Source organism: Prionailurus viverrinus, chromosome A3 (assembly GCF_022837055.1).
Source record: "Prionailurus viverrinus isolate Anna chromosome A3, UM_Priviv_1.0, whole genome shotgun sequence".
In the NCBI taxonomy this organism is placed as follows: domain Eukaryota; kingdom Metazoa; phylum Chordata; class Mammalia; order Carnivora; family Felidae; genus Prionailurus; species Prionailurus viverrinus.
Window position 1 is genome coordinate 125057065 of NC_062563.1, and position 24581 is coordinate 125081645.

Genomic DNA, 24581 nt, shown 5'->3' on the forward strand with positions numbered 1-24581 from the left:
TCTCTGGATTTATACCCCAGCCTTACAACTCACTAATTCTTTGAATTTAAACAACTTAATCTCACTATGCCTCAGTTTCGTTTTCTGTAAAATAAGGATAAAATACCTTCCTCAAGAGTATTGTTGTAAGGACTCTGTGAATATAGAGCTTAACATGTTATTCTCAGTTTTTAGCAGTTCATTATTATATGTTGTGATGGTTCTTTGTTTTGACACATCGATATTATAATAGTATATACACTCTTAACCACCATGCTTTGGTGTCCAGTTCTTTCTTTCTTTCTGCTTCACCTGTCTCCCCCCACCCCCCACTAGTAGCTCCACACACCCCATACTTTTTCTGTTTCCTGTTTAGGGTTACAGATGCAGAGCCTTCTGTCCAGATCTATTGCCTGTGACTTCTAATCTATAGGGATGGAAAGTATCTTGAGCCAGTGTATATAAAGGCATTAGAATAACCACATGTTTTACTTGTAAGCCAAGATTTTCATAGAAGGCTGCCCTTCAGTGAATATAGTCTGAAGAAAACTTTCAAAACACCCAAGCAAAAAGACCTTACCCCACCATTACTTAGAGATTTAACGAAATGCAGCCACTCTAAATGGTTACTGGTCATAGAGGCTTAAGAAGTAAAATTAGGGGCGCCTGGGTGGCGCAGTCGGTTAAGCGTCCGACTTCAGCCAGGTCACGATCTCGCCGTCTGTGAGTTCGAGCCCCGCGTCGGGCTCTGGGCTGATGGCTCAGAGCCTGGAGCCTGTTTCCGACTCTGTGTCTCCCTCTCTCTCTGCCCCTCCCCCATTCATGCTCTGTCTCTCTCTGTCCCAAAAATAAATAAACGTTGAAAAAAAAATTTTTTTTAAATAAAAAAAAAAGAAGTAAAATTAGATGAACCTATGGGAAATCTGGAATCCTCGCTGTTAATGCCATCTTGCACACTTTGTGTTAAGGGTCCTTGGACATGTCTTGGGTAGCTTAACTACTTGGACACGACTTGTCTCTGGATACCCTGAAGTAGGTGTAAGGCCTCTGTAATCCACATGTGTTATTCCTGCTCAACTGTCCACACCTTCATTCGTGAGGGAAGGGATGGTGTTTCCCAGCCCATCAAGCTGGACTTTTCAATGAAGACATTTTAAGTTGTAATTCCCTCACTGAAAAGTAAATGCTAAACTCTCCAAAGGAATAGTCTCTGAAATATGAGACAGAAAGCAGCAGCAGGTGCACAGAGTGATGGAGCGCTCCTTGTCAGAGACCCCTGGAGAGCTCTTTCTGCCTTGCTGTCCCTCTAGTTGATCCTTCTACAATAGAGCTTTTCACAAGACTTTGCCAGCTTATGCAGGTGTGAGGGCTCCCAAAGCACCTTTGTCGGCATTCAGGAATCTTAAGGCAAGAGAGTGCACTGGGGCAGAGGAACACACATGACGGTCATGGGCCCAAGTCAGCACTTCCAGATTTCTCAGCACTGTTTCATACTATGAGGAAGTACCGAACCACTGGGCATGAGGACTGTAACGTACTCGATTTCCTGGATATAATTTAAAAGATTCTTGTGGGTAAGGGTAGGGTATGGTTTAGAGAGAACCTAAAGTTACTAGCCCTATTGGTAGGTAATTAATGCCTGCGGGCAGGGTGTTGCTGGCCAGAATCATCACCCTCTGCTGGTGGAGTTGCAGCATGGCAGAGCTGTAGAGAGACTGATACCCAGGGGAAGGAGCCAGGCTGCCACCAGGTTCTCTGTCCTCCAGCAACAGAAAGAACTTCATATGCTGCTAAGAGCCATGGCAAAATGAATTTTGGTTTTAGGGGCTTTGGAGTACCCACAAATGGTTGTAGTGAGCAAAACACAGGAGAATGGGAAGAAGAAGTGAGCAGCCTGTGAGCCACAGATCCTTTGCAGCTTTCAAAACTAAAACCTCAGGTGACAACCAGAAAGCTGTCTATGAAGTAATTCAGAGTAAGTCTGCAACTCAAGGTTTAGTTGTTAGTAACTGACTCTCTGGAGTAGTCTACATATTTTCCTCTTTAAAGTATTGTTTTAACTGTTCCCTTAAATATTGGTTAAGTCATAAGGTTATTGTAATAAAGACCAGTGTCTTTATCAAAAGAGTCTCCCTTGTCCATATTCAGATAATGGATTTAATGACTATTAGATCAAAATCACCTAGTGGGCAATAACACATGTGTCCCGCGTCATCTTCCCGACACACTTTGACTGCTCCCATCTCTCTTTGCCATTGTAGCCAGAGTATGTGACCTACAATGCAGACCTGATCGTGTCACTTCATTGTGTGAAGTCTTTTGTTAGCTCTTATCAGGTTTCCCCCACTATCCAAAAGTAGAGCATTCCTGTAAAACCTTTTGTAAGTTGAAGTGACGTAAAGCAAAGAAGTAATTACCTTAATTTATATGGAAAATTTTTTGAGTGTTCCCAGACCCAAAAAATAACCTCTCTTAGGCTTTTCAGATACTTTAGGACACATCATGCTAGTGGGTGCCCAAAATAAATCCAGGTAAAGCCCAGATGCTTGCAGCCACAGTTCAAAGCTATGGTGGCTTGATGTGAAATGTAGTTCCAGGGGAAGGAGCGTGGTGGAGCCACTCCCTCTTCCAGGTGTGCGCTGCCTCTGTACCTGCCCACTGCCAAACAAACACTGAACACTATTTTTGCTTTTAGCTTTTGTTCATAAAAACGAAAATCCGCTTCGGGTGTCTTTTGTTTAGCGAAAACAGATGCTAACATAGGTGTTTCATAAAAGCAAAGTGGCATAACATGAACTTCGGAAAAGCAGGGGATACCTGTATGTGCATATATACGTATGTACCCATACACATATACACATTCGTGTATATACGTACATACACATATTTGTGCGTGTGTGTATGTGTGTGTTTGTGTGTGTGTGTGTGTGTGTGTGTGTGTGTGTGTGTGTGTGTGTGTCATGGGCAGGTATATAGATCAGTATCCAGTAAGGGTCTTAGTAATGTCTTAAAGGAGGCTCTGTCTCCATGCAGCTGCTTGCTGTCACCTGGAGCATGATTATATCACCTGCCCACTGAATCTGCATACTCTCCTGCTGCATGGAGCCTATTCAGAAATGTTACAGACACTCTCAGGATTCTGATCACTTTTCGTCTGCTACATTGAGAAGCCTGAGTCTCTCTAGTTCCTCTTTGGATGCATTCAACAAACATATCCATATGTCTACCATGTGGCTGCGTGAAAACTGTGAAGTGTGTATGAATGGTCACTAGTCCTTCAGCGATCATGTCTCAGTCACTCCTCCCTGTCCTCCACAGCCTTCTCTCCAGTGTCCATCCCAGCCTCAATGTACACAACTTTGCTGGCATGTCCTTTTAGTGAATCGTGGGGAATCTATCACACAAGACTCTCCCTATGTGGGGATGGGTTTCTTTCCATCAGATGCCTCTTAATTCACTCTCATAAACCATCAAGGTCACTTCCTTAAGAGAGCCATGGTCTGGAGGGAGGCTTGCGGCTATCTTATAGGGCCAGGTACAGGGGCTGTTACCAGAGCATTGCAGGTTGCTGGTGTCATGTTTGTGTTGGCAGAGGAAGTGTTTTCTAATAAAATGTTTTTGTCTTGTCTTTTAGCTTACATTTTACTATGGTACTATGGATGCTTGGTGTCCAACAAAATACTATGAAGACATCAAGAAAGATTTTCCAGAAGGAGATATTCGACTCTGCGAGAAAAAATTACCTCATGGTTTTATCATCCATTTTTACGGAGAAATGGCTGGCATGATAGCTGACTGGCTAAAGGATGATCTGTCCAAAATAGAAGCCCTGACACATGGAAGCGTCACTGACAGCTAGTACATAGCAGTGGTAGGTGTGCTGTCTCTTAGTAGTTAGTAGTGTACTTAGTAGGTAAGTGTCCAGTGTAATGTCTGATACTAGAAGACGTGGCTTGCTGTCAGCTCTGAGCTAGCTCCCCACACTACAGACTGAAGTAAGCCCAGTTGGTGAAATATGCCATAGGCTTAACAGAAACATTCGCCCAAGACTCAGTGATCAGTGATCTAAACAAGACCTTTTCTGTTGGCACGGGATACACATTTGGCACTATGCAGTTTATTCTAGTGGACAGGATCCTTGCAGACAAAAGGAGGTCTAAATTCAGTTGGTTTTAATTGAGTTACCTTGTAGAACAGGCTCTCCTAGAGGAAATTACAAAAATGTAAAAGAGATCAGTGAATGCTAAGTGTATAGTCAGAAATGTAAGTGTATGTGATCATGAGGACGCACATTCCAATAGCAGGAAGTGATGACTAGTGGGTCTTGGCAGTGGACCTGGGTCTCCCTTAAGGACAGGAGCTAGAGATCAGCCCGGACTAACTTTGTACAGGTCCTGGCTGAGCTCATCAGAATCAGACTGGATGCCAGGCCAGCCTGCAGGACCTCCCCCCACCCCCTGCTCCGACCTGTTACTACATTGCATTGGGTCACAGGCCCCCAGCGGGGCCAACATCAGGGGAGGTACTGCTTGTCTCCATCTCTAAAAAGCTTCTCTGAGGAGTGAGACTTCCTGATCTTCCTGCATTACACAGAGAATAAAGTTCACCAGACATTCCACTGGTGAAGGAACCAGGAAGAGCTGTTGAAGGATCCTGACTGTGCCTCCTGCTGCAAGACAGCCAGCAAGCTCTGTGCTGAGCCTGCCAGGTTGTGAGCTCGCTGCAGGCTCCTCTTCTGCAGGGCCCGGATGGGGAGGCCCTGGGTTGTCCAAAGCCGGTCTGTACCTGCCTCGTGGACTTGCCCCTTCTGTGTTTTTTCTAATAAAAGTACACTGAGGGCCAGCTATGAGCTAAGTACTGTGCTAGGCATTGAGGATAGAGTGCTTAGCTATGCCATGGTTCTTTTCTTCTGCAAATCGTCCAGTAAGTAATTTTTGAGAGGGCATCTTTCAATTGCTGAATAGAGAAGGACCATAAATGAGTTCTACATTTCTGCCTTGGCTTTGTGAGTTGGAAAGAAGTTATTTTACTAATGAACCAAAACAATCCATTAAATTATGTGAATTCACCTTCTCTGGATGCCTTGAGGACCAGTAGAGAAGAAGCTTGTTCTCCAGCCTAGAGCAGGCTCACAATATTTCTGCCTTCCCTAAAATGACTCAATCCTGGGATCCTAGGAGCCAATAAATCCCACTGACAGCAGTAATAGTTGACAGTTGATCAAAAACATTCAGTTTTTTTCCTAGAGGAGACCCCTCATGGCGTTATCATTCCGAAAGAACAATAGAATGTTGTCCTTCCTTTCAAAGTCTAAAGCCCCCTGATGAAAGCTTCAGCTCTGATATGCTGCCAACCCAGTGGTGAGGGTTGAACGAGTTACTGTGCCTTGGCATGGCATCTGCATCAGAGCAAATGACTTCTCAGAGGGGAAGAGCCAAGTGCTCCTGGCCCCGGAGATAAACCAGGAGACACACAGGCCACTGGCATAGGGCTATACACGAAATCCTGATTGGCCGCTGTGTGGGTGGGCCTTCTGGAAATCTGGTGTCAGAAGCTCAGATTCACAGCTCTGAACTGCCTTGCACATAGGAGATGCTCATAGTACTAACTTGAAGCCCTTGACCAAGTCCTGGTGAATCACACCTACTCAGAGAATAATAGCATCGCCAGCTCCTTTCAGCATTAGTTTGTATTACTCTGTCCGTATATATGACATTGTGTCTTATGGTGGTTTTTCAGAGCTTAAATAAATGATGAAAAGTAGAAGATACGGGCTCGTTTTCTGTTTATCATCTAATCGCCAAATGAATTTTCAAAATAAATGTTTAACCAACACTTAGAACTGCCTGGCCTGACCTCTGTATGGGGGGTGGGGGTGCATGGTACCATCTGAACAGGCCTCCTGAGTTAGACTTGGACCCAAGTCTCTCTGTTGGATTTTCTCATTCCTCCTTTTAGAGAAGAATCTGATTTCAGGAGATTGGAGTTCATTTCCTTAGGAATTAAAGCACTGAATATTTCTATGCATATATATGACATGATAAGGTATACAGGAACTCTGGAGGCCTTGTCACCTGTGTGATTTTTAGACAACTTTCTCTAATTTCTCCATGCATCAGTGTCCTTACTTAAAAGATAGGATTAATGGGGCGCCTGGGTGGCCGGTTGAGCATCCAACTTGGGCTCAGGTCATGATCTCATGGTTCATGAGGTTGAGCCCCACGTCGGGCTCTGTGCTGACAGCTCTGAGCCTGGAGCCTACTTCAGAGTCTGTTATCTCCTCCTCTCTCTGCCCCTCCCCCACTAACATTGTGTGTGTGTATGTGTGTGTGTGTCTCAAAAATAAACATTAAAAAATATATATTTTGCTTCATATGGGTTTATCTAGTGCTGAGTGAAAAGTCTAAGCTGGAGTCATGACCAGTGGCCTTGGCCAGGCTGCTCTGGGCCAGGGGACAGAGAGAATCTCCAGAGGCACTTCCTGGGGCTCTCATGTTCGAGGTGGCCAGGCACCTCTCACCATCCACCTCTCCACCCAACCCTTGGAGAGCCAGGGACCTCTAAAGGCTTGATTTTTTTTTCTTCACCCTACATTATATTAAAATTAATTCCATATTAGACTAAAAAGACATGATAACTTAATGCAATGCTTGATTCTGAATTAGATGCTTTCTTTAAAAAACATTGTTGGGAAGTTTGTACAACTTGACTGGGATCTACAGATGAACTGGGAGTAAGAGATCAGTGTTCATTTTCTGACTTCAGTGGTTGGATTGTGGAAAAGAGGATGTCCTTATTTGTACTCTGCAGACACACTGAAGTGTCTGGGGGTGGGCTGGGGCATCATGTCCGTTTGCTCTCACATGGTTCAGAGGAAACAAAATGTTCTTGGTACTTGTAACTTTTTTGTAAGTTTGAGATGAGTTTGAAATCTATAAAAATAATTTTTAAAAAGCCACCATGCTCTCTCCTGCATCTGTCTCTCATGGATGCTTTTCTAGAAAGTAAAGTTCTTTGGGGCGCCTGCATGGCTCAGTCAGTTATGTGTGTCCAACTCGGTTTTGGCTCAGGTCATGATCTCACATTTTGTGAATTCGAGCCCCACATTGGACTCTGCACTGATGGGATTTTAGATTTGAGGAAGGCTTTTGTTTATTTTTAATGGGTTAATTGAGTTCATGAGTATAGCATCTAGCACCTTGTCTGGCTTACTGTAGATGCTCTGTAAAATGGTAGCTAAAAGAAAAGGCTAGCAAACTTGCTTTTCTCTTACTGTGTCTTCTCTTTGGTGCAGCGGAGGACCCGGTGACATCTCAGCTTCTGCATTTTTTCACCCAGCCTGCAACTTGATTCTTGCAGTCTTAACATTTCTGGTTCATACTCAGGGGGAGGAAGAGTCACCCCCCTCCCCCCTCAGCTGTGTGGCCCAAGGCCATGCAGTCTTCCCACACAGAGCAGAGGATGCTCAAACAGCACCTTGAGGACCTTACGGTAGATTTAGAAAAGATGCAGGAAGCAAAACATTCCTTAACATGAGACATCATCTTTGTTCCTAGCCTTCTCTTGCAGGAAAGAAGAGGACATACTTGGGCCGCACTGTCCCATGGAAAATGAGGTTTAAAGAGAGGTCAGTGGCTGGAACTAAGTGTGCTCTGTGAACACATCTCACTTTGGGCCATGTGGGGAACCACTGTGGAACATGGGTCTGGCCTCTCCCACCAGACTGAAGGCTCTAGGTTGCCATAGTTCTGTGAAGAGGAAACCCCCAAAAGGAGAGTGGAGGAGACTGCTCCTAGTACCAGAAGGACAGGTGAGAGAGAGGAGAGAGCCCAGAGAAGCCACCGCCCTCCCTTCACATTGTTTCATGTGGGCCTCGTGGTCCCATGAGATTATGGCCACACTCACTATGGATTACCACAAAGGTGACAGGTAAGTGACTGGCTGAAGAGCTCACAGCTACTGAGAGGTGGCAGGAATTCAAAGGCAGCCTCTACTCCAGAGCCAAGATCCCTCCCCTTTACACGGCACCGTGCTGCCTCCTGGAGGCACCAGTGGGCAGTCCAGCAAGAGCAGAGGGCTGGCACAGGAGTGGAGAGAAGGGAAATGAGGGCCAGGTTGGCAGGTCACGTGGTTGGTAACAATGGAATAGTTTGAGAAGAATGAGGGAGCAGAGTGTGTGGCGGGAGGTGGGGCTGGGGTACATAGGGCAGTGAATTGCAAGGAGTCACAGCAGAGGCTGCTTGTCCCTCCTTCTGACCTCTGCTCTCTGCCACAGCTGCCTTGTCCCTCCTTCTGACCTCTGCTCTCTACCACAGCCGCCTTGGCCCTTCAGGCACTGGTGTCTCTGACCGCACCTGCACCCTGAGAACATTGGAGTCAACTGCTCCAGCTCTGAGAGTGCCCATGTCTCTACTGCCCACCCCCAGACTCGGCCCCAAACGCCAACTACTCCTGCCCCACAGCATAGACCCTTCCTCCCCCCAGAGGGAGGGAGCCCTCACGGTGCCCTGGCCAGGTCTCTACTGGAGTACTTACCAGCTATTCCCAGAATTCTACTTTTCCAGTCTGTTCCTCCCCGCCCCTGCTGCCAAACTCTTCCCTAGCCTTAAAAGGAAAGTTTGAGGACATGGGACTTGTGTCTTCATCATCTCTGTGTTCTCAGGGCTTATAGAATAGGGCCTGCCACACAGAATATTCAATAAGTTTTACCTAAATTAATAAAAGTTTCTACCATACCTGAGGGTCAAGGTCTCAAGAAACACAGTCCTCTCACTCGGTCGGACTCTCAGGGAATCATGTCTCAGGGGCTCTTCATCCCTCACAACTGAATGTGTAAATGGAAATGTAAAGTGGACCAGCTCTTTTCTGCCTTAAGCCTTTCCTCAGCTGAGCTGTGCACAACCGGGACGGACGGACTCAAGGACATCGACTGTTGGCTTTCTGGCTCCAGGGACTGCAGAAAGCGAGGCCCCCACACTTCATGGCCATTCTGGTCCCCTCCAAATGCAACTGTTATTTCCATTATTCTATGGTTAGAAAGCCTCTGGAGTTTGGGTATTAGCAACTACCAAATATGCAGTTATTAATATTATTTGTTGAGCGTGAACCCCGTGCAGCACCCCTGAGTGGGAATTACAGCAACAATGCACAAGACCATGCTCCAGGACAGCAAAGCATTTTCATTTTGTGGTACATTCCTCAGACATTCTGGCAGAGGGACCTGTGCTGACCTCCCTACATTGGGACAGACTTCCTCGCTGGGTTAAGTCTATGGGAAAATTCCTCTTCCCTGGGAAGGGAATGTGACCCTGTGACTGGGCGTCCATTACAGCCAGGGGGTGCGGGTGCACCTGCAGGGCCTCCCTGCTCACAGAGGGACTAGGATCCCGCCTCTGCAAATCCACCCTGCTCAGGCCCCGCACCGCAGCTGGGCTCCCTCCTACTGGCCACTGCCGAAGGGCCGCGCACCTGCATGCTATTAGGACTGGCAGACGCCCACAGCCTCACAGGCGGTGGCTGCACACTGGTGACACGTTGCAAAGGATGAGCTTCTCCCCAGATCACTGTTCCTTCTGGATAGAAGAGTGCGGGATTCCCGGGAGCACAGGAGCACGATGCATCCACAACCAGGTCAGGCAGCGCCACCCTCAGCGGCACAGCAGGTGGCACGCATGTGCCTTGACTGCTGGGCAGTGAGTGGGCACTGGGCACACCAGGGTGCGCCAGAGGGAGCAGGGCTGGAGGTCTCCACCTCCCGTTAGTCTCAGTCACTGTGGACCTTTCAGACTTGCTCTCCTCAGTGTTTGGGGAACAGGATAAAGTGCTAAATGCCACCCCTGACTTTGCTTTCTCCCTGTAACTACCCCTTCTCTGCTCACCGGGTAACCCCCTAACCACGGAAGCCCAGGGTACGCCAAGTGGAGACTGAGAAATAGGAAAATGAAGAACCAGCCAAGAATTGTTGTAAACAGCATAACGAGACTACACTTTTCAATGGCACGGTCACAAGTCTTACACTTTCACATACCTACCACATAAGTTAGTTGAAAGGCGAATATAATTCCCTTCCAATGAAAAAGACTCTTTAGTAATGAAATTAAGAAGCGAAAGGGGAGCAGACTTTCTTGAGCTACCTTTCACCGGAGAGAGACTAGCATTAACACGCTGCAGGAACAGCCAATTACAGTAGACATGTGCTGCCATCGCTCTGCAAATAGGTGGGACCCACTGGCCGTACCCAGATCCTGGAGGAGGTCATTCTGGTAACAAGTCATTAGTGAGGGCAGTTCCTGTCACCTTCCCACAACTGCTGCTCTGTCACTCATCCTCTCCCAGAAATACTTAAGGAACAGATGAAATCACTTTCTCTTTCCTCTGTTGTAGAAAAAGTTGTGAGGGCGGAACAGCTGTAGAACGCTGTGTAGCCGGTGATCTCCTGCCTGGTCTGGGACAGCCAAGGCAGTGCCGCTGAGCGCAGATCTTTGTACTTGTCTGAAGAGTACTGAGCAAAAGCGGCCCGTCCCATTTGCTGCAGGACTCTGTTGGTTTCCCTAAAATCTATAATTGGCCTTGCAGAGCAAGCTGCTACCGTCGGGCGTTATGCCTTTGGATTTCTGAGACTCGACAGTGCCACCTCTGGAATGGGAGCGCTCAGGCTTTCTGAAGTGAGACAGATCCCACAGCAGCCTGGCCTGTAAAGAGCACAACCTTTCACTCGGACTGTGTTTGCAGTGATGATGTTCACTCATCCCAAGTGGCAGTGTCTGCAGTGCAGGGTGGCTCAGTCAGTTAAGCATCCAACTTCAGCTCAGGTCACGATCTCATAGTTCATGGGTTCAAGCCCTGCATCAGGCTCTGTGCTGACGAGCCTGGAGCCTGCTTCAGATTCTGTGTCTCCCTCTCTCTCTCTGCTCCTCCCCTACTCCCTCTCTGTCTCTGTCTCCGTGTGTGTGTGTGTGTCTCTCTCTCAAAAGTAAATAAAACATTAAATAAATAAATAAGGCAGTATTCTTTTTCCAAAGGGACAGTGTCTTCCACTGCATTCTGGCCTCTTCAACCCTGAACCCAAGCTGGGGTGCTTCCCCATGCAGTGTGGGGCTGTGCAGTGTCCTGCAGAGCCACACCAGTCACAGAGCCCCAGGGCGCAGCAGCCCCATGCAGAGGCCCCCATCCGTATGCACTTGACAGCCTGAGGTGTGTCAAGGGGGGACGGTCAGCATAAAGGCGGACAGACCCAGCGATACCCCGCACCCCCCTTTCCATGCAGTCATCCAAATGCCTGAACGGTTGGCTTCCATTCTTAGTGTTGAGCAGTGGGAGAAGACCATCAGAGAAAGGCTGAATAACGAGGCAAAAAACAGTTCTCGAAAGACCAGCCAGGAGCAGGTTTATCAATAAAATATTTAATCACCTTATCTGTACAAAATATTAAAATGGTTAACGAAGAGTATACAAGCATGTTTAACAAATATATACTGCTATAGAAACGTCAAGAAAAATAGAGATTGCTGTTTTACAGTTCATTTACATTCCGATATGTACAATCTATTTAAACTTGAGAATACATATACACAGTGGGTTTGTACCTGACCTTGAAGAGCTCCCTGCCAACCACCCTGGGCATGGGCAGCATTCACGACATCAGTTCATGCTGCCCCAGTGGCCCGTGGAACAGCAGGGATACAGCCTGGTCTCCAGCCTCCAAGTCTCAGAGCTCTGCTCTGGCCAAACCAGAGCTAGAAGGACTGCTAGCAAAGGAGAGTTCAACTTGCATTCAGTGAGTTTAAAATTCTCACCACTTTTCCCGTCTTACTCCCGAGCAAAGCTGAGAAATAGTGGGTATCATTGCAAAATGAAAGGGACTTCAACCCCCATCAAAATAATACATTTTGGTATGTATTGAGCTGTGACAGCATTCCTGTCACTTTGAGTTTTGCCCATTTCCTTAAAATCACAGTATTGGCAGCGGGGTCAAGGTGGCTCACTAAGGGGCAGGCAGCTACTGGCCACCTTAAAGCAGAGCCTGCTTAAACAGAGGGATGCTACAAGCTGGTGCAAGAGTTCTGCAGAAACCTCTTTATACAAACATATATACGTATGTGTATTAAAAGTTTTCCAAACTTTTCAGAATCTCCTTGTCTCATGTGCTGAAGGGCAAGTTGCAGTCAGCATGCTAATCCTTGTAAAAAAAAAATGCATTAACATTTTCATTTGGGACAAAATACTTCCAGCTGAAAGGCCTAAGGTGACTCAGTTATGACTCTTTGTCACAGAAAACATAAAAGTTGTTTGCACTACCGTAAAAAGTGAAATACAAAACAAACAAACAAACAAACAAACACAAAAATCCAAAACAACAACAGCAATGACAAACCAGCAATTATTGTAGGGAAGCTTATGTTCAAGCTGTGATTTATTCAAGGCAGAGAATGCCAGAGAAATTCCACTTTCCAGAGTCTCTGTTCCTGGCTTGGAACACTTGAGTATTTCCCAGCCAGAAAATACATTCTTGCTTTCTCCCTGAACATGCATCATCATTTTCTAAACAGAATGCTGAATGGCTGGCTTTCCTCGGACTCTGATCGGCCCTGACCCGGAAATATAAGTTGCAAAGAAAAATAAGTCCTGCTTGTGAAGGCACCCCTTCCTCAAACCAGCCTGCTCAACCTCAAGCCAAGTTATTGCCGTCCCGAGCCCCGGGGGAAACCTCGGACACGTGTGTCTTTTGCTGCCCTCGGCAGCCTTCATGTGCTCGGACATAAACATGCAGACCAGGAAAGGCTTTCTGTACACCGTCAGACTCACTCCGCTGAGAAGTCCAGGCTAGGGCTGCCCAGGTGTAAGAGGTCTGAGAGAAGCCAGGCTTGTCGGGAAGATGTGCAAGTATGTAAAACAGCTACAACGTGTGGCAGATTCCCCAAACCACCTTGCCCCTTCCCATCTTGCATCCCAGGAAGGGCCCTCAGGGGAAGTGCGGCCTGTGTGCCTCCCACTGGTTTGTGTTTGCCTCCAATTCAGCAGGACTCCGATGAGTAAGCCTTACAGGGAATCTGGTTTTTGTTCAGCCACAAGCACACCTCGGCACCAGAAAGAAGGTTCAGATGAGGTTCTAGATTCCTGCAGCCAAGTGTCGGAGCAGGGCGTAAGCTCAGAACAGGCATCTCGCCCCGCCGTAGGCGGGTGTGTTCGCCACTGCTAGTTGGAGCAGTGCAGAGAGGACTTTGCAAAGAAGACAGCCACGGGCCCACCTCCTGCCTAGCCACATCTCCAGCTACTGCTGCACCACACTCCTGTTTGCCAACAGCTCAAAAGATCGTAAACTAGAAACGCAAAACCAAAGCCGCTGGCCGCATCCGGAAAGGTCTGTACTGCCAGGCTGAAAGGTGCCTGGGACTTGACCATCAGAAGCTTTTCCTTGTTTTTCTAGACAACTTATTTCAGCTCCCTATAACTGACTTAGAAAAAGGATACAAAATTTCTGCCACTACAGCTTTTACCAGGTGAGCCTCTCTGGGATGAAGAGTTTCTAAACTCGCAGAAGAAAGTGCTTCATATGCCAGCGTGCACAGCTGTCTGTCCCGTCAACAGACTCACCGGACTATAGATACCCCTCTCTCTGGAAGCTTCCATGCATGCTGCAGCCCTCTTGTCATTGTAGGGGGATGCACGGGAGAGAAACCAGCCCTTTCTCTCGCAGCCCAGACCCAGACATTCACACACACCGATGTGAGTGACATCACAGGATTACTCCCTGGAGACCTGCACAGGCAGGAGCGAGAGGATCATCGCCCTCCACTTGTGCTGCTGGGAGGACGTGCTTGTACTTTTCAACAACTCTAAGCACAGCTTGAAATGCAGACCAGTTTTGGGGCACCTGGGTGGCTCAGTCAGTTGAGCATCCAACTTCGGCTCACGATCTCTCGGTTCGTGGGTTCAAGCCCTGCATCGGGCTGTGCTGACAGCTTGGAGCCTAGAGACTGCTTCAGATTCTGTGTCTCCTTCCCTCTCTGTCCCTCCCCTGCTCACGCTCTCTCTCTCAAAAATAAAATAAACATTAAAAAAAAAGAGAAACGCATACCAGTTTTTTTGATGATCTCACACTCTTTGACTCCACCTTCCCCTGGTTGCTCTGCCGAAACTGCTGCTGCCGCCATTGTGAAGCCCCAAGCGACGTCTGCCCAGTCAGGAGGCCTATGGCCAAGTCCCAGGCCAGCTGCAGGCACAGAGCCTCCACAGACAGTTTTGGGGGCGGGTAGGGAGAGGCCAAGCTCTGGGGAAGCTGGATGTGTGTGCATCATGAGCAGAGAGTATCCCCGACCCAACGACCAGAGCCAACCCCCAGCCTTCATGCAGCTACATCCAGGTAGGAGACTCCACAAAAGGGAAGCGTGGACTTCCGGACAAGAACAGGCTTCTCTCGCCTCGAGCCCCATCAAGATTTAACTATTTAACAGATTCAAGTCCAAAAATGGCACAAAAGGAGGAAGAAGCTTGCTCTAGCTGAAATGGCCAGAAGGCTCCAGGCACAAAAGGCAGAGCTGTCTGAAAAACTATGAATAACATCTTTTGACTCCTCCCTTCTAGTGTTTCTTCATGGTAAACTCTGCCACCATTATCCAGGCCATAAAAAAAGAAAGAAAGAAAGAAAAAAAAAAGAAAGAAAGAAAGAAAGAAAGAAAGAGAAAAGAAAGAAAGAAAGAAAGAAAGAAAGAAAGAAAGAAAAGAAGCTGTCCTGAAAGAAAGAGAAGAAGCAGCTGTCCTGATGCCTGCCCCCAGGTCACTCCTCCAGCGAGCTGGACCAGACACAGGCATGGCAGTGAGGAGGGCTGGCGCACTTCACTCCTACATAGGCTTGCTTGCCTCCTCCAGGGACTCTGGGACAGTCCCAGGTCCCTGTCTGGGCTGCCAGCAAGGCCCAGCCTTTCTTTCCTCTGCTGCTCCCACAGACGCACCAGCAGCAGGGGACAGCCTTCCCAGGATCTGGTCACAGAACAGTCTCAGCAGATGTGGCTCTACCTACCCCTGTGTGAGCACAGGTCCCTCACTTGGAACACAGGAAAGGTCATGGCTCTAGGGAGGTGAGCTCTACCCCCGAGATCTTAGCCTCTCCTGCACCTGCCTTGACCCAGGTAGAAATCAAAGCCACATCCAGGAAGCACCAACAGAGGCCAGGAGCGTAATGGACACACACATACACATACATGTACACACAGGCAAGAGCCGTGATACTTGTGAGAAGCACCTACGATATCGGAAGGGGACCCTTTCCAGGAACAGTCACATCTGCTCTGCCTGTGAACTATGTTAGTGGGCTTTGGGACCAAGTAGAACCCTAGGCCCACGGAACTGGAGAGCTCCTCATTTTACAGGGGCGGAAGTGGGAGCTCTGGGCAGGGAGATGGTTGCCCAGACTGACCCAGACCTCTCAGGAGGTGCCTTGCAGAGCTCTGGCACCCAAGTGACCATGCAGCAGTCAGACAGCAGGTGACAGCATGGGGCAGTTCACTCCTGGGTGTGCAGAAGTCCACAGATACACCAGTGCTGCTGAGACAGACCTCAGAGAGACCTAGTCCCTCCCATCCCAATCCCAACGTCTTCTAACTGCTGGGTTCACTTGCCAGCTGCCTCTCCTTCCCAGTCCAGACACCTGGGGGGACAACGCAGGTCCTTCGCTGCCTCTGACAGATGGCTGCTTTCCAGACCCTCGGTGCTCCCAAGCCACCTGGCATCCGCTGGAGGCTCCTGGCCCAGGCCCACTGAGAGGGCCCTGCTTTCTGGGCCTGGGGACACTTATGCGTCCCCATGGACATAGGCCCTAACGATGTTTGTGTCCCAGACACAGCTGCTGTACTTTCTCTTCTCATCGGACTTTCTGGACACCAGATTCAAGTGAGGCGAGAGTCTGCCTTTTTCTGTGCACAAGCTCCTCTTGGAAAGAATTCAACTTTTCTCCCTGCTTTAAGAAAGAAAATCAGTCTACAGTCCCGGGTTATTTTCTGCTATGAGTCTGAATAAAATTACAAACAGGATAAATGACTTGTAGGATTTGAGTTACACTCTGATTACATCCACAGGGTGGTCTATACTCCCCTCAGCACTGACAGCAAGAGCCCCAGTCCTGTTGACACTTCCAGGAGACTGTCAGGGGACCTGACACTGCACTGGGTTTGCTGGATTTGACTCGACTTCACACAATCCACAGCTCTTCTTTTTCCCATGCCACTGATAGTGAAATGCCAGGACGCCCGGGCGAAGGGGAGTGTGTACATAATGGAGGGGCAGAGCTCAAGCTAAGGCAACAGAGCCTGCCACCCTCTCGGGAGAGCCCAGTGCTGCTGCTTGGAACGCCAGAATTCAACCAGGGAAGCATTTGGGCATCAGTGGACACAGCTGTCTGCCAGTGGAAATGTCTGGCTTCCAGAAGCAGTGACTAGCCTGTCCTCGTGTTTGGCAGACCAGGCACCAACGCCCCAGCTGACCAGCCCTGTGCTCCCCAAGCAGGGATGCCCACCCTGTTCTCCAGCAAGGAGGAGTGGTTCAAATGGTCTCAGCTAGAATACATAAGTCTCTCCCCACAAAATGGAAAACTCGACGTACTTTAGGAAGAATACTTTGGTGGCCCTAGACCCAGGGGGGCCCAAGCCGGGATAGGGTGGGGGGCTGCCTTCACTCACAGTCCTGACACACTTTCTCTCTGCTTGACAGCAGCCAGCTCTCCCATGGCTGGGGACTGGGGCTCCCAGCTGAGTGATTCGGGCCCCCGCCCCCAGCGCCCCACTGCCTAGAAGACAGTACCATACTACCAAACGTGCTGGCAGAATCCTTCTCCAAATCCTGGCCACACTGGTCGAACCACATCATAGCAGCAAAACCCAGAAGCGGTGGCCCTTTTGCTGTCATTTTTACAAGGTGTGACACATCTTCTCTGTTCACCTGCTTTGAACTCTAAGATGCCAGAGGCCCAGGCAGAGTTGTAGAGGGCACAGGTGGTCTGTGGTGGCTCCACTCAATTCCAGAGCAATTCCGGGAGGCATTCCTTCCATTCAGTAAACAAGAACACCCTGAGGGCATCTGAGACCCTGGAAGGAGCTGTCACTGCCCAAGGACACATGATGCAGCCTGGACCTCAAGACATAGGAAGATGCCTACTTCCCACATCACTTACAACACATCTCGATGGAACGAGGTCATTAGGAAGAAACAAAGAAAACGGACATTTTTTTCTTGCCGCAAAAAAAGCTCAGGCTAAATCAAAACATGTCTTCCCCAAAACTTGTTTTTCCTAGTCACTAAAAAAGAATCAAAATGTTTCCTTTTGTCCAAGATATTAAATAACCTAGAATTTCTTCAGAATAATAGCGAGTTTCTTATTAACTCCCTTTCTAAAACTTCAAATACTACAACCTTTTAGTGTCATTTTTTATTCTTCATTATGACAGGGCAATCACCATGCAATTATTAAAATCAATTTAGAAAAGTGAAGCTTCTCTGGCAAAATCCACAAACGTAATGGGACCATGCATATACCAAAGCTGCCGCTTTGGGAAGTTTGTTTTAACCTAAAGAGACTTACATCTTATTATTTATAGCTACTCACATAGCCACAGCATATAAGTTCACATTATAAATGTATTTTCCTTTGAGGGAATTTTACAAGATAAAAAAGGACTCAGGTGGGGCCCTTAAGTCAATTAGCTGTCTAAATCTTCAGTATCTCTCTCTCTCTCTCTCTCTTACACGTTAAATCACTGAGAATTAAAATTTGAATAACTCATCTATGGACCTTACCATCCAAGACCAGAAGGATGGAATGCTTGCCTTTCCCAGGAACCGTAAAGGAGAAACCCCAACAGAGCTTTAAATAGGAGTACCCAGCAGGGCGGCAGGGTTTTTCAAAGAAGCCCTCGGAGCCCTGGACAGGTGGAATCCAAATTGTTTCTCCTCCTTCCCTCAAAGCCACAAAGGACTCCCAGGCAGAAATGAACCAAATAAAACAATGGGGACTGGGAGACAGGCTTCCACCTCTGCTTGGCCACACCAAGGCCCCCCAACGCCCTTCCGAAGGGGCCACAGCAGCCAAACTGAAAATGCCCCTCCACGCTGCAGAGGGAGGGGGGCCTTCCTCCCCGCTCTGCACCACTGGGTTGTGGGGAGCTGAAATCTCACAAAAGCACTTTTGTGTAGCTTCACTTCCCGTTACTATCACACTGCCAAAAACTACAGCAACAACACTGTGAAGGCGTGTAAGAGCCGACACAGACTTGATAGCTAAGCGCAAGCACATGTTGGCCCATTGTGAGCACACCCTTTGGAGCCGGTTGCGCCTACCTGGCAGACAAGCCTGAGTCTTCTGCAAAAGCCCGCCCCAAGACGCCTCCCGGCCTCTTTCCCAGCTCCCTAGCAAAACCTCCTGTCAGGTCTCTAGGAATAGGCAGAGCCGCCCGCCTTTCCCCATTCCCAGCCACTGCACCAAGCCTCCTCCTCAGCACCCCCAAGGCTTGCTCGATACCTCCTTGAGCTGCCCATAGGAGCTTCAGAACCTGGCACATGCCACCCCACCCCCCAACTCCATATCACATCAGGCTGGCAGTTAAAAAACTCTCCTCCATTTCACTTCCCCCAAAAAGAAAAACACTTTTTTTTTCCACATTCTAGATCATTCCTAATTGGAACTGATTTTTTTAAAAAGGGTAGTGCTGGCCTTTGCACAGATCTGGGTAGTTCCCCGCGATGTGTTCTTTCAGACAAATGTTCCCTTTCAAAACTGACAGGGCATGTTAGACTTTTTTAAGTTAAGGAAAAAAGATGACTTTTGCATTGGTTCCTTCCCAGAGTAAATGGCCTCCATGCCACGCACACCTTCAGAAAGGACATTACAGCTGTTCAGTTGGTCCCAGGGTGTAACACCAAACACCCAGCCACCCAGCCAGGTGCTCCCCTACACTCAGCCACAAACAGAAAGGGGTCAGACAAAACGTACTCCAGTACCCCACTAGTCCACCCATTCTGGAGCCCCCAATTCCCTAACCCGTTCCTACCCGATTTAGCGCCTGTGACTGTTAACACTGCCACAAACACCATCCTCTCTCCAAAAGGGGACGACGGGTACGATGGGGATGTGTCATTCCCCATCGGTAAGCGTCATTCGGTAGCGTCAGGTCGTCTGCTCCCAGGGCTGGTGGACGCTGCCCACAGTAAAGGTGTGCATGAGTGAACGAGTGTGTGGGTGTGAGTGATGGTGTGAGTGGGAACGTGCGCTCTCCCTCCGTGCGGGCGCGGGACCAGAGGCGGACGCGCACCCACGCTCAGTGACAGGCCCTGGCCCACAGCTGCTCTTCAGCAGGGGGTCCTCGGTGGCGCGGCTGCCTGCCCCCTCCCTGGCCGGGCCGGGCCCTCACGCTACCTGCAGCCGCACGCCTCCACCACCATGTCCTCGTACTGCTTGTAGACCACGTTGTTGGCGGCGTCGATATAGAGGATGCTGATGGGGCTGAGGCGCGCGGGCACGCAGCAGGAGGCCGGCGCCGCGTCCGGCGCCATGGAGTTGAGCAGCGTCTGAATGATGGCGTGGTTGGTGGGCTCTAGGTGGGAGCGCAGCGGGAAGTCGCAAACGCCCTCGCAGTGGTACGCCTCGTAGTCCAGCGGCGCGATGATCCAGTCGTCCCAGCCCAGCTCCTTGAAGTCCACGTGCAGCGGCCTGCGGCTACAGCGGGTCCGGCCCCTTCGCCCGTGGCCCCGGCCCGCGCCCCCGCCCCCGCCGCTGCCCTGCGTCGCCCGCGCCCCGGCCAGCGCCGTCCGCCGCCGCCTGCGACCGCTGATGACCGCTGTCGGCGACCCGGTGCCGGGTCCCGGGTCCCGCGGCGGCTCCGCCGCCAGCGCGGCCCCGAGCGCGCGGGCCTGGGCGCGGATCTCCCGGAACAGGCTCCCCTTCCTCTGCGTGCGGGAGGAAACCACGAGCAGAGCGCGCTCTTCGTCCGCCGCGCCGTCCCTGCCCCGGGAGCCAAAGCCCAGCAACCGCAGTGCCAACGGGCCCTGCGAGGGCCCGGCCACTGAGCGCAGCAAGAGGCAGAACGCGCGGGTGGCGTGCGGCTCCTGGCGGTGGCGCCGAACTGCGTCCGCCACGTCGAACACCTCCCAGCGCGCTCCGGCCAGGGGCTCGGCGGCCCGCGAGTGCAGCAGGCGGGGCGCTCGGGCGGCGCCGGGGCAAGTAGACAGCAGGAGCAGCGGCAGGGCAGTCGCGCTGCCGGGGCCCAGCTCCGGGGACTCGTGGCGCAGCACGCGCAGCTCGGCTCCCACCACCTCGTCGGCGTCGGGAAGGCTGGACACGTCAAACAGGAAGCTCTGGCCGGTCTCGGCTGCGGATTCGTCTGCAGAAGTCGGGCAGAGACAGAAAGAGCGCGGTGAGAGCGGAGAGCGAAGCCCGCACTCCGGGACGCGGGGCCTCCTAAGTGCATATAGCCCAACTGCCCCGGACGCGGGAGTAAGCCCGCTGGAGCTGGCGCCAGCCCTGTCGTCTCGGCCCAACCAGACACCTGCCAGCCTGACCCAGAGTAAAGGGAGCCTTCGCCCTGACTGTCGACTATCGGGACCGGGGCTTCGGTTCATCGAACCAAAGTTCCACCACCTGGACAACCCACGGGCACTCACTTATCGCTGAGCCTCGGGGACAGGACCATACCCCCTGCACCCGATGCCACGGCAGGTCCGCTGCCTGACCCAGAGCCCTGGGTTTGCGGGGTCTAGGTCGGATGCCAGACTTTCGGGCCGGTGGCTGAGAGAGGGCTCCACGGGAGGCGTATCAGAAGTCCTATGCCCCTTCCGAGGTCTAGAGGCCAGGCCGAGGTCCCGCGCTGTACCCGGACTGCTCATTATTGCCCCGCTGAGCCCCCCAGGAAAGCCGCGGAGTCCTGGCTGTACGAAAACGGAAAAACCATGTCCCCTGAAAACTGCTTCTTCCTCTACCTCTCTTCCCCAGCTCAACCTGGACATCCTTGCGGGCCACGATCTCCCGTGCTGGCCTGGCCAGGCGTGCGAGTAGTCCAGAGGAAAACGCGTCAGCGGGGCTGCATAAACCCTCTGGTGTATCCAGCCTCCTCCTGGCCAAGCTGAAGGGGAACTAAGGCCCAATTAGGGAGGGGCCCGGCTCGGCCCAAGGTCTCAGAGCGAGGAGCGCTGCTGGTCGCAATGGGAAACTCCCGTCTCAGCTTCTCCCAGCTTTCCGCGGCCTCCTATGGAGGAGGGAAGGCGGCAAAGGAGCGCGAGGAACCTTCTCCGAAGGGTTTGGAGCAATGGGGGGGGGGGGGGGGGGGGCTGCAGTGAAGGCAGTGGCTCGAGGAGGTCTCGCCTCCAGGACCCACCGGTCCCTCCGCGGACATATTATTTCCCTCCGTTATGACTTCTCTCTCAGGGTTTGGGGGTTTTATTTCTGGTCGTGGGCACTTTTTTCTTTTTGGGCTCAGGGGGGGAAAAAAGTTGAAATTCCAGCGAGCAGCAGATAAGGAGCTCCCTTTGAAGAAGGTCATATGGTTTCGTTTTGCCCCAAACTCGGTGAGAGTGTGCAGACCGCCCCCACCACTGGAAATCTGCTGACAGACTACCACCGCCAGGCCCTCACCTCCCTAGGTCCCAAGTCTGGGCTCTGCCGGTGGCTTCTGGGGACCACAAGTAGCTCTGCTCCAAGTTGAACCCAGAGGGGAGAGCGAGGGAAGCTCCAAGTGCTAGGCTAGTAGGGCTCCTCCCCGCCACTGCTTTCTCCCAGGGCTCCCTGTGGGCACTTTTTCTGAGCTCCCCCCGCCCCCAACAGCATGTCCCTTCTTGAATGTGCTACCACTGCATGCCCTCCTTCCGGAGGCAGGAAGGAGAGCTGCCTTCAGAGCCTGGCCAGCCAAGTAGAGCTCCCCAGGAAAAGATTTAGCTCAGGCAGAGGCTAACCAGAGGCCTAGCTCTACCTGAGAAAGAGCAGCTGGTGCCTCCCCCGGCCTACAGCCCTGCGCATTCACCTCGTCTACATCCTGGGAGCCCACACAGCAGCCTTAGGGCTAGAGCCTCCCCTGGCCTAGGACTCAGGCTTTGTATCCAGCATCCAGTCCAGGGGGGACACACAGAATGCTACATGGTTGCCACTGAACCAGAGAGCCATCTGGACCCAGGATGTCCCACACTCAAAATAAAGCAGTCTGTGGGTAGGCATTGTGTGTGTGTTCCAGGAGGAGGGTGACTTGGTCACATCTACCTGCTTTCCCAGGCTAGGGTCTGGGATGCACAGCCAGCAGAGGCTCCCAGAAACGGCCAGTCTGCCGCTTCCTTTCCAGCCCTATTCCCCCCCTTTTTTCCCCTCCTGCCTTCCATGCTGGATCTTTGGCTGGATAGAATTAAGGCAAACATTACTTGCATTTCCGCCTGAAATTAGTTAAATTTTCCCTATCTATCTGCTTTAATGACTTCAATAGAGATTAATAAAATCCAGATGACACACAGCCACCACCACAATCTCACCCACGTCCTACTTTTGAGAGACCCAGGGCAGAGTAAGGTGGGGTGCTGGGTCCAAGAGAGGCCTGCATTCCTGCAGGGTCTCACTGACCACCCTCTCCTCCTCACACAACTGGGGTCCTCCACCTCTGGCTGTCCCAGGGGCCCGGCACAGACACCCATGGCCACACACCTCCACTCTGACACAGCCTGCCAGAAAGGGACCTCCGTGTACCTGGTGGTGCCACCAGCCTCTCCGGGGCCACTTATTTCAGTCTGATGCCTGCCTCTTTCCCTCATTCCCCTGAATTCCCCCCAATTTGTGCGCCCCCCCCCCCTCCCAGGAGACTAGAAGCTGCAGAGGTTGCTGCAATGAAAACAGCCACTGCCGCCTCCACCACCATCACTGCGCAGTCCCTCTCGGCCCGGGCCCCGTCTTGCTTCGGATCTTGGACTCAGCCTGCCTGCCTCCTCGAGGGGACCCGCCGGCCGGCAGGGCCAAGACAATCCGGCGGAGGGACCGGCTCAGCCCTCTGGGACCGGGCCCTGAGAGCTGCTGCGCCTCTCGCCACAGTCCAGCGGGTTCGGGTGCGTGGGACTCGGCGGAGTTTCTAACACCTGAGGCTGGGACGTGAGGAGGCCGCGCCCGGAAGGGTCTGGAGCAGGGGCTCGGCTCTGGCGGTGGCCTCAGCCTAGGAGCGGACAGGATGGACGGGCGCAGAAGAGGCGTGAGTACCTTGGTTCGCCTGGTCTGCGAAGCCGGTGATCGTGTCCGCGCGGCCGTGGCGGCCAGAGCCCGAGGTGGAGGCGGCGGCTGCCCCGGCCGGAGCCCTCCCGGCCAGGTTCCGGTAAAGCGACATCATGAACTGGTGTGGCACCACCGAGCCGTTCCTGAAGCCGGAGCCGGCGGCGCGGCGCGCGGCGCGGACTCCGGGAGCCGCGGCGGCCGGGGCAGCGGAGACGCCCGCGGCCGGGGCGAGGGTCCGCCCGCCGCTGCCGCTGCCGCCGTCGCCCCCCGGACTCCCGACCGGCCCTGCCCCCGCCGCTCGCAGCACGGCGGCCGCTTCGAGCCCGTCGCGGGGGCGGCAGGCGCTCAGCAGCCAGAGGCACAGCGCGGCGGCCGCGCTCAGGTCCATGGGCTCCGTGGGCCAGGCGGGCGGGCGGCGCGGGCTCCGTGGCTCCGGGAAGTCCCCCGGCGCCTTTTGAACATAGTGTTTAATAATGGGGGAAGTGTGCGCAGCAAGTCGCGGCCCCCCCTCCTCTCCCACCCCACCCCCGCCCAACGACCGGAGCAGCGCCCCCTGCTGAACACTGGAGTGGCAGCGCAGCGCCCCCCACTCCGGCCTAACGCGGAGTCCGGGACGGGAGCCTCCTCCCCGCGCCGTAGCGCTTCGCCCCCACTCTCGCCTTGCAAGTCTTACCCGCCCGAGGCTCCCGCCACAAACCGGGGCCCCGCCTCCCTTCCCCAAGGCGATGCGCCCCCCGCTGCCCACCCCGCCCCCGAGCCAAATGCGCCCTCCGGAGTTAGAGGCTCCGAGGCATCGCGCGTACCCGCCCAGCTTCGTCCCCACTCCCCTGCGGAGAAGCACCCGCCCCCCGCCCGCTCCAATTCCTTGAGTGCTTGAGACGCCAGAGGTGGGGCCACGGAAGGGCTCGGCCCCGCCGGTCAGTGCTGCGACCTCGGGGCCAGGGCGCACAGAGAGGCCACAAGGGCGCACGGAGGCCACAGGGCGCGTAGGGCTGCCACAAAGGCGCGTTTTTCATCACCGGTTCGAAGGCTGCCCAGCCTGACACAGCCTCCAAAGATCGGAACGCGCGGCGGGAGCAGGGGAGGGGACCCGTAGGGAAGAGAGGGCTAGCGGCTGGAAGAGCAGTCCGGAAAGACAGATGGATGTGGACCGACAGTTGGAAAGCAACGGTTTGCGCTCAGAACGTGCGCTTAAGCCGGAGTCACGACCTCAAAGGAGCGCAAGAATTACGGTGGCAGCCCCGGGGTGATGTGGGGAGTCCTGCGCGGGAGCAGCGCCCTGGGTTCATTTGTTCAGCGAAAGTGACGACCTTCCGCCGGCCTTCTTGGGGGGCCGGCCAACGGAAACGGGCTACCGGGTATGTTGGGGCGCGGCCAGACGCCG

General features: G+C 52.2%; 2 protein-coding genes across 4 annotated transcripts in view; one reads left to right on the forward strand and one right to left on the reverse strand.

The window, feature by feature from the left end:
- LDAH (lipid droplet associated hydrolase) overlaps positions 1-7695 on the forward strand; it is a 108388-nt gene extending 100693 nt beyond the window's left edge. For 2 of the 3 annotated variants that reach the window (XM_047852695.1, XM_047852696.1), the window contains exon 7: positions 3614-5745. In XM_047852695.1, coding sequence (XP_047708651.1) covers positions 3614-3838 — 225 coding nt within the window. In that variant the 3' untranslated portion in view covers positions 3839-5745. Of the gene's footprint in view, positions 1-3613; positions 5746-7535 lie in introns of those variants that run through there. The other variant, XM_047852697.1, reaches the window with a different exon arrangement.
- An 11682-nt stretch (positions 7696-19377) lies between these two features.
- GDF7 (growth differentiation factor 7) lies at positions 19378-23585 on the reverse strand. Its single transcript, XM_047854659.1, has 2 exons — positions 23186-23585; positions 19378-20345 (listed from the first exon to the last, which is right to left on the reverse strand). The coding sequence occupies exons 1-2, from the start codon at positions 23583-23585 to the stop codon at positions 19378-19380; spliced, it is 1368 nt and encodes a 455-aa protein (XP_047710615.1).
- Between the last annotated feature and the right edge of the window lie 996 nt (positions 23586-24581).

What these genes read in the sequence shown, in the direction of transcription:
- GDF7 (XM_047854659.1), bottom strand. Translation starts at nt 23,585, where the DNA reads ATGGACCTGAGCGCGGCCGCCGCGCTGTGCCTCTGGCTGCTGAGCGCC. An exon ending in CGCAGACCAGGCGAACCAAG is followed by an intron (nt 20,346 to 23,185) that starts GTACTCACGCCT and finishes CGACTTCTGCAG; the next exon opens with ACGAATCCGCAGCCGAGACC.